Source organism: Anomaloglossus baeobatrachus, chromosome 12 (assembly GCF_048569485.1).
Source record: "Anomaloglossus baeobatrachus isolate aAnoBae1 chromosome 12, aAnoBae1.hap1, whole genome shotgun sequence".
Lineage (NCBI taxonomy): Eukaryota > Metazoa > Chordata > Amphibia > Anura > Aromobatidae > Anomaloglossus > Anomaloglossus baeobatrachus.
Window position 1 is genome coordinate 47,383,284 of NC_134364.1, and position 12,798 is coordinate 47,396,081.

General features: G+C 48.5%; 1 protein-coding gene across 5 annotated transcripts in view; it reads right to left on the minus strand.

Moving 5' to 3' along the window:
- Positions 1 to 7,670: 7,670 nt before the first annotated feature.
- Positions 7,671 to 12,798, minus strand: part of ARID4A (AT-rich interaction domain 4A) — a 244,604-nt gene continuing 239,476 nt past the window's right edge. For 3 of the 5 annotated variants that reach the window (XM_075329592.1, XM_075329593.1, XM_075329591.1), the window contains exons 24-26: positions 10,767 to 10,913; positions 9,470 to 9,569; positions 7,671 to 8,976 (exon numbers count right to left, since the gene is read on the minus strand). In XM_075329592.1, coding sequence (XP_075185707.1) covers positions 8,904 to 8,976; positions 9,470 to 9,569; positions 10,767 to 10,913 — 320 coding nt within the window. In that variant the 3' untranslated portion in view covers positions 7,671 to 8,903. Of the gene's footprint in view, positions 9,570 to 10,766; positions 10,914 to 12,798 lie in introns of all 5 variants that reach the window. The other 2 variants (XM_075329595.1, XM_075329594.1) reach the window with 1 other exon arrangement.

Genomic DNA, 12,798 nt, shown 5'->3' on the forward strand with positions numbered 1-12,798 from the left:
CCTGCAGGAACGTGCGCACCTTAGAAAGACGTGCTAGACGCTTCTGAAAAAACACGGATAGTGCCGAAACTTGCCCTTTAAGGGAGCTGAGCGACAAGCCCTTTTCTAACCCCGATTGCAGGAAGGAAAGAAACTTGGGCAATGCAAATGGCCAGGGAGACACTCCCTGAGCAGAGCACCAGGATAAGAAAATCTTCCACGTTCTGTGGTAGATCTTAGCCGAATTCGACTTTCTAGCTTGTCTCATTGTGGCAACGACTCCTTGAGATAATCCTGCAGATGCTAGGATCCAGGACTCAATGGCCACACAGTCAGGTTCAGGGCCGCAGAATTCTGATGGAAAAACGGCCCTTGGGACAGTAAGTCTGGTCGGTCTGGCAGTGACCACGGTCGACCGATCGTGAGATGCCACAGATCCGGATACCACGACCTCCTCGGCCAGTCTGGAGCGACGAGTATGATGCGGCTGCACTCGGATCTGATCTTGCGTAGCACTCTGGGCAAGAGCGCCAGAGGCGGAAACACGTATGGGAGCTGAAACTGCGACCAATCTTGAACCAAGGCGTCTGCCGCCAGAGCTCTTTGATCGCGCGACCTCGCCATGAATGCCGGGACCTTGTTGTTGTGCCGGGATGCCATTAGGTCGACGTCCGGCACTCCCCAGCGGCGACAGATTTCCTGAAACACGTCCGGGTGAAGGGACCATTCCCCTGCGTCCATGCCCTGGCGACTGAGGAAGTCTGCTTCCCAGTTTTCTACGCCTGGGATGTGAACCGCGGATATGGTGGATGCTCTGTCCTCCACCCACATTAGAATGCGCCTGACTTCTTGGAAGGCTTGCCGACTGCGCGTCCCTCCTTGGTGGTTGATGTATGCCACCGCTGTGGAGTTGTCCGATTGGATTCGGATCTGCTTTCCTTCCAGCCACTGTTGGAAGGCCAGTAGAGCAAGATACACTGCTCTGATCTCCAGAACATTGATCTGAAGGGTGGACTCCTGCGGAGTCCACGTCCCCTGAGCCCTGTGGTGGAGAAATACTGCTCCCCACCCTGACAGACTCGCATCTGTCGTGACTACTGCCCAGGATGGGGGCAGGAAGGATCTTCCTTGAGACAATGAGGTGGGAAGGAGCCACCATTGTAGGGAGTCCTTGGCCGTCTGGGAAAGCGAGACTTTCCTGTCCAGGGACGTTGACTTCCCGTCCCATTGGCGGAGAATGTCCCATTGAAGTGGGCGCAGATGAAACTGCGCAAAGGGAACTGCTTCCATGGCTGCCACCATCTTCCCTAGGAAATGCATGAGGCGCCGCAAGGGATGCAACTGGCCCTGCAGAAGAGATTGCACCCCTGTCTGTAGTGACCGCTGCTTGTTCAGCGGAAGCTTCACTATCGCTGCTAGAGTATGAAACTCCATGCCAAGATACGTTATTGATTGAGTCGGTGATAGGATCGACTTTGGAAAGTTGATGATCCATCCGAAAGACTGTAGGGTCTCCAGCGTAGCATTCAGGCTGTGCTGACATGCCTCTTGAGAGGGCGCTTTGACCAATAAATCGTCTAGGTAAGGGATCACCGAGTGTCCCTGAGAGTGCAAGACTGCTACCACCGCCGCCATGACCTTGGTGAAGACCCGTGGGGCTGTCGCCAGACCAAATGGCAGAGCTACGAACTGAAAATGGTCGTCTCCTATCACAAAACGTAGAAAACGTTGATGTTCTGTAGCAATTGGCACGTGGAGATAAGCATCTTTGATGTCTATTGAGGCAAGGAAGTCTCCTCTGGACATTGAGGCAATGACAGAACGCAGGGTTTCCATCCGGAACTTCCTGGCGTGCACATGTTTGTTGAGCAGTTTTAGGTCCAGAACAGGACGGAACGAGCCGTCCTTTTTTGGAACCACAAACAGATTGGAGTAAAACCCTAGCCCTTGTTCCTGAGGAGGGACTGGGATCACCACTCCTTCCGCTCTTAGGGAGTCCACCGCCTGCAGCAGAGCATCTGCTCGGTCTGGATGTGGGGAGGTTCTGAAGAACCGAGCTGGAGGACGAGAATTGAACTCGATTCTGTACCCGCGAGACAAAATGTCCGTCACCCACCGGTCTTTGACCTGTGACATCCAAATGCCGGAAAAGCGGGAGAGCCTGCCCCCGACCGGCGATGCGGAGGGAGGGGGCTGGAAGTCATGAGGTAGCCGCTTTGGAAGCGGTACCTCCATTTGCTTTCTTGGGGCGCGTGTGAGCCCGCCACGAATCTGAGTTTCTTTGCGTCCTCTGAGTCCCTTTGGACGAGGTAAATGGTGTCTTGCCCGAACCTCGAAAGGACTGAAACCTCTGCTGCCACTTTTTCTGCTGAGGTTTGGTTGTTCTGGGTTGTGGTAAAGAGGAGTCTTTACCCTTGGACTGCTTAATGATATCAGCCAATGGCTCGCCAAACAGTCTATCTCTAGATAAAGGCAAACTGGTTAAACATTTTTTGGAACCAGCATCTGCTTTCCAGTCCTTTAACCACAAGGCTCTGCGCAAAACTACCGAATTGGCGGACGCCATTGAGGTGCGACTGGTAGATTCTAGGACCGCATTGATAGCGTAAGACGCAAACGCCGACATCTGCGTGGTAAGGTGCGCCACTTGCGGCACTGCTGGATGTATGATAGCATCCACTTTTGCTAAGCCAGCTGAAATAGCCTGGAGTGCCCATACGGCTGCGAATGCCGGAGCAAACGACGCGCCGATAGCTTCATAGACAGATTTTAACCAAAGGTCCATCTGTCTGTCATTGGCATCTTTAAGTGAAGCGCCATCCTCCACTGCAACTATGGACCTAGCTGCGAGTTTGGAAATCGGGGGGTCTACCTTTGGACACTGTGTCCAGCACTTGACCACCTCAGGGGGGAAAGGGAAACGCGTATCTTTAGATCGTTTAGAGAAACGCCTTTCTGGGTGAGCGTCGTGCTTCTGGATTGATTCTCTGAAGTCAGCGTGATCCAACAAAGCACTCAATTTACGCTTGGGATAAAGGAAACGAAACTTCTCCTGCTCCGCAGCCGCCTCTTCTGCTGAAGGGGCTGGGGGAGAAATATCCAACAGCCTATTGATGGCTGAGATAAGGTCGTTTACCATGGCATCCCCATCAGGGGTATCCAGGTTGAGAGGGGTTCCAGGAATGGATTCCTGATCACTCTCATCAGACACATCACAGAGAGACTGATTGCGCTGAGACCCTGAGCAGTGTGATGACGTCGAGGGTCTTTCCCAGCGAGCTCGTTTAGGGTGGCTGGGGCTATCATCTGAGTCATAATCCTCGGCCTGTGAAGCCGGGGACCCCCCTGTGGGCTGGATTAATTCCAAGTGAGGGGGACCTGAGGACAGAGGCCTCGCCGTGCCCAAAGACTGAGCCCCATGCATAGATTGCAAGGTTTCAAGGATTTTTGCCATAGACACAGACATATTATCCGCAAAAACTGCAAAGTCTGTCCCTGTCACCGGGGCAGAACTTACAAGCGTCTCAGCCTGGGTCACTACCTCTCCTGACTCCGGCTGGCGAAGCAGCACCGGGTCGGAGCATTGCACACAATGGGGGTCATCGGAGCCTGCTGGTAGATTAGCCCCACATGCAGCACACGCAGTATACACAGCCCTAGCCTTGGCAGCCTTGCGTTTTGAGGATGGCATGTTGTTGCTTCCACAGAGGGATCTGGGAGATGCAGCCAGAAGCGACCTCACAGTGCAAGAAATACAATATCTCTATATCCTACACAGTACACCGATACACCGTGAGGCACTAGAGGGACCAGCACAGAAAAATCGCTTACCGCCCGCTTAAAAAGCGGGTGTGTGGTCGCCAGATAGCCCCTAGTCCAGGTCTCCCAGAGCCTTGCGTCCTTCCTCCAGCCAGACTGCATGTAATGGCTGCCGGCGTCCTGAGAGAGAAGGGGGGCGGGCCCTGGGCGTTCCTGGCTAAGAGCGGGAAGCCTGCTTCCCTCTGTGCCTAGTGTGAGGGCTGGAGCATGTAAATCAGGCTCCAGCCCTCGTCGCTGCTAGCGAACAGCGTCTCTCCCCTACCCTGAATGACAGGGTGGGGGCGGGAACGAATCGGAGCTGCCGGCGTCCTAGGCCCAAAAAGCCGGGGACTCAATTTATAACCGCCGCCGCCGTAAAAGCGCGGACGGCGGATCCCCGGCGCACCACAAGTCACAGCAGCGCCGCCCGGTCCAGAGGGGGTCGGCGCTGCGTTCCCATACACAAAAAATCCCCCAGTAATCTGTAGGGACACTAACTCCAACGTTGCGGTCCCCGGCGCACTACAACACCCAGCCAGCCCGGAGTGTGTCTGTGCCTGCCGGGGACACAGAGTACCTGTATGATGCAGGGCCTGTCCCTGATCGTACTCCTGCTCCGTCTCCATCAGGTTCTAATGGGTCTGTGGATGGAGCCCGGCGTCAGAGCTGAGAGGCCGGCAGGATCCCACTTCCACAGAGCCCTACCAGGGGATGTGGAAGGAAAACAGCATGTCAGGCTCCAGCCCTGTACCAGCAATAGGTACCTCAACCTTACAACACCATCCAGGGGTGAGAAGGGAGCATGCTGGGGACACTATATGTGTCCTCTTTTCTTCCATCCGAAATAGTCAGCAGCTACTGCTGACTAAAATCTGTGGAGCTATGCATGGAATGTCTGACCTCCTTTGCACACAAAGCTAAAACTGGAGAACCCGTGATACCACGGGGGGGGTATAGCCAGAGGGGGAGGGGCCTTGCACTTTTAATGTAGTGCTTTGTGTGGCCTCCAGAGGGCAGTAGCTATACCCCAATCGTCTGGGTCTCCCAATAGAGCGCTGAAGAAAAACTCTATAAGTGTACTGCAGCTGCAGGTGCACTGAGTCCTGAGTAACAGCCCAGGTTCCAGCGTCGCAGGAGGGGGTACGGGGAGGCGACACTCCGCGTTCCCGCCTGTTGATGGTTTTGGGAAATCGGTCCTCGAAGGAAACCGTTGCCCTCTAAAAACAAAAAACTCTTGCTGCAGTAGTCTGCAGAGATGTACCTCCTATAGACACTAAGCTAAAACTGAAGTAGCCTGGCTGGGCCAGGGGGTGTATACTTCAGGGAAGGATCTAACATTTTTGCATCTACTTAGTGTCCTCCTATGGATAAGCAGCATAACACCCATGGTCCTGTGTCCCCCAATGAGGTGTCAGAGAAAAATTATTGTCACCTGTCCTCCATTCCTGCGGTGTCCTCTTACCTGCTTTTTGCGGACTACAGACACAGACACCTCGGTGATCGCTGCCAGTACACGGGGCAGCTTCTGTTGTCATCACCACTTTACTTCACTTGAATGATTTGCGGCGCTGCAAAGCATTACAGGGCACACAGATGGGCACATTACTACATTATGTTCATCTTGTCCCCCTTAGTAATGTGCCCATCCTTGTCCTCATCCTATAGTAATGTGCCCATCCTTCTGCTCAATCTGTAGTAATGTCCCCTTGGGCTCCTCTTTTTGTAGTAATGCTCCATCCTGTAGAATTGTCCCCTATTGTGCCATTCTTCACAGACACACAAAAAAAAAAAAAAAATCTTCTCACCCATCCTCCGTTCCCTCAGTGTCCTGTTTCCTGCTTCTCGCGGCCCACAGGCCCGTGGCCCCCTTGATGAATGCTGCCTATGTAGGAGGCCGCTGTTTTATTTCAGATGAGCATGCATCTGCGCAGCGCCCAGAAATCTGTCATCTGAATAAAGCACTGACTGCGGGCCCCCAGCACAGGCAGCGATCATAAAGGGTCGCATGCGGCCTGCTTCTGAGACCCCTGCAGTATGGAATGTGTGGGAGTGTGCGAGGGAAGGGTGGAGGGGGGGGGGGGGGGGGAGGGGAAGGACTCCGACGCACTATACCTGCCCCAACGCACTATACCTGCCCCACTAACACAGCAGGACGACAACATGACGTCGGCTGTGATGACCGTCAAGAAAAGCCGGGGCATAACCTCCTGCCCCTGTCAATGTGACATCACAGGAAGTAGCAAAATCCCCGCACATGATCGCGCTGGCGTGAGGGAGAGGAGCTGACAGCAGGGCAGGTAGGTACCATAGTTGCCATCTGCCTACATGCCCCAATGTAGCCCAATAGTGAAATAAAAAAAAAAATAAAAATAAGCAAAGTAAGCCGGATAACCCCTTTAAGTCATGGCCTTTATTGATGCTCTTCATGGAGCGCTGTTTACATACACAACTGTGTGTTGCTTAAGAAAAACAGAAAAAGTGCATATTATAGGAGTATTTTCTGTATAACCCCCCTCTGGCAACTGAGAAGGTAAAATTATCTGTGTTGGAAAGAATCAGATAAGTTAACAATGCAGCAACATAAATAAATAATAATAATTAAAAAAAAAAAAAAAGTTACGATAAATTCTTTATTTTTAGCAATTACCCATTTTTAGTGTTTCTGATAAAAAACATTCCTAACTCTCCGCATAACCCAGCCATAGTCTGAACCTCCCTCGGCTCAGATCCCCTGAAAGCGGAGGTGGGCAAAAAAAAATAAAAAATGAAAAATAAAAAAAAAAAAAAAAATTGATCTACCAAGTCACACATACATTGATATTCAGACTGTATGAATAGTGGGGGTTATGCTTGGATGGTTGAAAAAGATTGCTCTAGAGAAATCTACAATATTCTACACATATTAAACACAGAAGAAGGGGGTTAAAAAAACCCTTTTTTAATGTACAAACATGAATAAAAAAATTGATAAAAAAGTCACTTTTGTACATAATGTATATGCAGAAAAACTCTTAAATACAGGTTTCAGGAAGAAATATTTACATAATGTACTAGCCTATGGAATGACCCACAGTCCTCACGTCTGTACGCTTCTTTACTGTAATGCTGCAATTTCAACTATTGGAGAGAAAATCTTCAATGGTGGGACAGGAGGAAAAAAAAAAAACTTAGTTTGGCAGGATCTTAAATATAAAAAAAAAAAAAAAAGAAGAAGGGCTACCTGAAAACAGGCAGGAGCGAGGAAAAAAAAAATTGCCATTATAGTGAATGCAGACATTTATTTTCAGTGCCATAGAGCAAAAAGCAGTAAATTATGCAAAGAGGATTATCGACATTTAGGTACAGTTGTTTCATTATTTTTTCTTAAATGGATGTATTTGGGGCTAAAAATAATTTATACAGTTGGGTTCTATTAAAAATATAGCACAGTTTGGCCTTTAAAAAGGTTCTTTGTTTTTCAAAACATGCAACTTTGATGCGGTGTGTGGTCATAAATTAATGGAGAGGAGTTTTAGGATTAATAAAAAAAATAATAATTTATATATATATATATATGTACACATATTTATTTATCACATACACACACATTTAATCTTTTTTTTTCTGCTGGAGTCAGCCTGCTATAACGATCTGATGAGGGGTGTTGTGGCTCTTTAAATATATATAATAAAAAGCTACATGCACCCTATCAAAGAGCGCACAAGACAGCGCGCGCCAGAGAGCAAGACAGCGCGCGCGCCAGAGAGCAAGACAGCGCGCGCGCCAGAGAGCAAGACAGCGCGCGCGCCAGAGAGCAAGACAGCGCGCGCGCCAGAGAGCAAGACAGCGCGCGCGCCAGAGAGCAAGACAGCGCGCGCGCCAGAGAGCAAGACAGCGCGCGCGCGAGAGCAAGACAGCGCGCGCGCGAGAGCAAAAGAGGGCGCGCGAGAGCAAAAAAAGAGGGCGCGCGAGAGCAAAAAAAGAGGGCGCGCGAGAGCAAAAAAAGAGGGCGCGCGAGAGCAAACAAAAGAGGGCGCGCGAGAGCAAAAAAAGAGGGCGCGCGAGAGCAAAAAAAAGAGGGCGCGCGAGAGCAAAAGAGCATATATTTTTACTAATTATATATACAATATATATATATATATTATATATACACACACATGCACACACACACACACACACACAATATATATGTGTATATACATATATTTATTAGAAAGCAATAAATAATGCAACACGGGCTGTGCTAAATTTTTAGTAGAACCTAAGTGTAAAAATTATATAAGGCCTAACTTACATTCATTTAAGAGAAAAAAAACAAAGAACTCACAAGAAGTGGACATCTCCTTTAAGCCAGTATTAACACAATGTACTTTTTTTTTTTTTTTTTTTCCTTTTAATGCATAGCCAAAACTGGGCTTGGATCCCCAAAAATTAATATCATATATATACACACACATACATACACACACATATATAGAACATATGTATATATATATTATACACATACATATGGAGGCATATTTATTTATTAATATTTTAAAGACATAGCTTGGTGTTTTGGCTTGATGGGAAAAGAAGAAAAGAAAAGAAAAAAAAAAAAAAAAAGTTCCACTGTGTAAACCGGGCTAAGCGCTACAGTTGGAAGAGAGAACTAAGCTAGACCCTTCTCTTAGTTTATTTTTGTTTGTTTTTTTATTAATATTTTAAAAAATACATAAAAATACAACATCCAATGTCTGAATAAATATATTTAACAAGTTGCAAGATAATACCTTATTTTACACAAAAGAGAAAAAAAAAAAAAGAAATTCAGCTTTAGAAATCTTGTTAAATAATTTCGCTGTTGTCATATATTTTCTTTTTGTCTTTTTTTTTTGTAACAAAATAAAAACTCTGAAATTACATAGAAAAAGAAAAAAAAAAAAGACAAAATATCTTTGTCAAGGGATAAGATAGTCCACTGAAAACGGATTCACAATTCCACTGTAAACATTAATAAACATTTAAAATAGTTGCATAATTCTGTGCTCTAAATTCCTGTAAAAAGTGGAAGACTATATATATATATATTTTGTTTTCAATATTCTTCATGTAGTTTTCAGTCCACTACATTCCCTTACACAATGTATTTTGTCTGGCTTACAGCTTTAAAACTGGGCACTCTGCTGAATACACGGGGCTTTGGCAGTTCTGAACATTGCAAGTGCTTCCGAAAACAGCCTGGGAAGAAAAAAAAATAAAAAATAATAATAATAAAAAAAACAAAACATATCAGGAGCTAAATTGCAGCTTTGTCATAAAGTGCAGCTGCCGGGGTTGTATCTGTAATAGGCTGCTGATGTTTTTTGTGTGCACTGCCTTTTTATGTGTTGGGCACAGATGGGGAGAATTTATTTTTTTTACTGGGAGCGCCTTGAAATTTTATTCAGACATTCATCAACTTTCGAAAAAATAAAAAGTCTTATTTTCATCAGGTTGATGAAAATAAGAAGCCACTGTGGCACGTCTCCTATTCCTAATATTATTTAAGGAAAAAAAAAAAAAGTAATTCAGCAGAGGAAATTTATAAAAATAAAAAAAAAAAAAACAAAAACAAAATTACTTGGCAATGTCAAACCGGTTGAGTGCTTTTGTGTTGTTGGATTAAGGGGGAATGGGGGGATAAGTGTCCATGGCAGCAGACTGCTGAGGTGGAGGGGAGTGCGCATATCACCTGCACTCTAGAGCAAGTGTGTTCTGTGGGGGAGAAGACGATGAAGGGCTCATTCCAGTCTCAGAAGACGCAGATGACATGGATGCTCCTGTGTTGGACACTGTTGGAGAAGGAGGAATAAACAAAATATAATAAATATTATATGAAAGCAGCAACAATCATAAGTCTCAAGCTAGACGGAAACTTGCATATTCAGGGCTCATTCATACGTCACTTAGTACTTATGATAGTCTATGGGGCTGATCACATGTCCGATGTGGATTCAATTTCAGATAAAAATCGGCAATAAGTCTATGGGTCCATAAAAAAACAAAACAAAAAAACAAAAAAAAAAAAACAGCACAAGCCGCACACAAATGCAATCTGAGTGCTGATCGTTTTTCACAGACTGATAGAGGGCCATCCACATTTTCCTGAGGGCACTCAACAATTTATATTTATATAACACTAGCTGTAGTACCCGACGTTGCCTGGAATGGTAACTAAGTGTCTCCGTCTTTCTCTCTCCCCCTTTACAGCTCACCCCCCCCCCGTCTCCCTGCCCCTTTACGGCTCACCCCCCCCCCCGTCTCCCTCCCCCTTTACGGCTCACCCCCCGTCTCCCTCCCCCTTTACGGCTCCCCCCCCCCCGTCTCCCTCCCCCTTTACGGCTCACCCCCCCCGTCTCCCATCGCCATCTCCCTCTCCCCGGCGCCGTCTCCCCCGTCTCAGTCTCCCTCCAGCTCCCTCTCCCCCGTCTCAGTCTCCCTCCCGCTCCCTCGTCTCAGTCTCCCCCTCCCCCATCTCAGTCTCCCCAGTCGCCGTCGCCCTCTCCCCCGTCGCCCTCTCCCAAAATCATATTACCGGACACAGAAGCTGTCTAAGAATGGCCTTCGCTGCAACTAATCAGAGCTCCTATTAATGACGTTTTACAAAATAAAGCAGACCTACGATTGGTTGCGCTAGGCCACCTGATAAATATCCAAACTGCTAAAACAGCCAATATATTATCTCACACATCCAAACAGTAAGTAAGTTTATGTTTGGCAAATAACTAAAAGCACATGGTTAAAATTTCACCTGAAAACATATCTATGACGTTCCCCGAGTCAAATGAGATGGATGTCTGTGCAAAATTTTGTGATTGTAAATGCGACAGTGCGGATTCCTTTAGCGGACACACACACACACACACACACAGACACCTTTATATATTAGAATACCAAACGTTTTTAAACATACATTTAACAAATTAACCTATTACTTAAATCAGCTTTTTTTGTTAACGATACATTTCGTATAAAGCAACAAAACAAACCTTCCCGATCTTTCTTTTTTAACCTCTTCCGCCGCCTGTCTATTGTGGCTACTTCAGATTTCAAAGACATGTAGTATTTCCTGATTTCTTGCAGTTTGTCTTGGAGAAATACAATCTTCTCCGCTCCGTTCAAGTTATCCAACTCACCTATAGAATTACATGCAAATGGAAATTAAATTATATCATCAAGTCAAACGCACTTTAGGATTTGCACTCCCCATTCCAAAAATATTCTTTTGGAACCAGTGGAAAAATTGACCAATATTGTGCGGATATACCGTATTTTTCGCTTTATAAGACGCACCTGATTATAAGACACACCCCCAAATTTGGTGAAGGAAAAGAGAATTTTTTTTTTAATAAATGGGGTCCGTCTTATAATGCCAGTGTCCGTCGAACAAATCATATAGGGTATATGTCCCTCATAGCCCCCCCATCCTAAAATTAGCCCCCTTAATCTGGATATGGCCCCCTTATATTGAATATAGCCCCCCCTGTGGATGGCACATGGCCCCCTGTGGCTGGCACACGGCCCCTATTGCTGCCCATGGCCTCCTGTGGCTGGCACACGGCCCCTATTGCTGCCCATGGCCCCCTGTGGCTGCCGGCCCATATTGCTGCTAATGGCCCCGTGACTGGCACACAGCCCCTATTGCTGCCCATGGCCCCCTGTGGCTGGCACACGGCCCCTGTGCTGCCCATGGCACCCTGTGACTGCCGGCCCATATTGCTGCTAATGGCCCCGTGACTGGCGCACAGCCCCTATTGCTGCCCATGGCCCCCTGTGGCTGGCACACGGCCCCTGTGCTGCCCATGGCCCCCTGTGGCTGGCACACAGCCCCTATTGCTGTCCATGGCCCCCTGTGGCTGGCACACGTCCCCTATTGCTGCCCATGGCCCCCTGTGGCTGGCACACGTCCCCTATTGCTGCCCATGGCCCCCTGTGGCTGGCACACAGCCCCTATTGCTGCCCATGGCCCCCTGTGGCTGGCACACAGCCCCTATTGCTGCCTATAGCCTCCTGTGGCTGGCACACAGCCCCTATTGCTGCCCATGGCCTCCTGTGGCTGGCACACAGCCCCTATTGCTGCCCATGGCCCCCTGTGGCTGGCACACAGCCCCTATTGCTTCCTATAGCCTCCTGTGGCTGGCACACAGCCCCTATTGCTGCCCATGGCCTCCTGTGGCTGGCACACGTCCCCTATTGCTGCCTATAGCCTCCTGTGGCTGGCACACAGCCCCTATTGCTGCCCATGGCCTCCTGTGGCTGGCACACAGCCCCTATTGCTGCCCATGGCCTCCTGTGGCTGGCACACAGCCCCTATTGCTGCCCATGGCCTCCTGTGGCTGGCACACGGCCCCCTGTGGCTGGCACACTGTCCCTATTGCTGCCCATGGCCCCCTGTGGCTGGCACACGTTTCATATTGCTGCCCATGGCACCCAGTGGCTGGCATACGGCCCCTGTGCTGCCCATGGCCCCCTGTGGATGGCACACATCACCCTGTGTTTGATATGGCCCCCATGCTGCTGCTTATAGTAAAATAAACTTTTTCCTTACCTTCTCCAGTGCTGCCCTCCCTCGTGTCTCCCTCCGTGATGCTGAGCTCCTGTACTTCCTGGTTCTCGGTGCCGGCCATGTGATCGGCACAGCAGAGTGACATCTCTGCATGCATGATCACAGCGGCAGGAGGGAGACACCGGGAGACATCCTGGAGAAGGTAAGTAAAGAGTTTATTTTACTATAAGCAGCAGCATGGGGGCCATATTTAACACGGGGAGGGAGGCAGGCATATGCCATCAAAGGGGGGCGCAGGCAGATATAATGTGCGCTGCTCCCCCAGCCAGTCACAGCGGTGCGGTTTCAGCACCAAGGTGATGGACAGCGGCAGTGCATATTATATGAGCGGGAGCAGGAGATCTCCCTCTGCAGCCTTCACCAGCTCACCAGTCTCTACCAGCCTCCCGCACCGCTCCAGAGCTGCCCCCACCTCACCTGGACCCTGCAGTATATAATCCATATATTCAGATTAT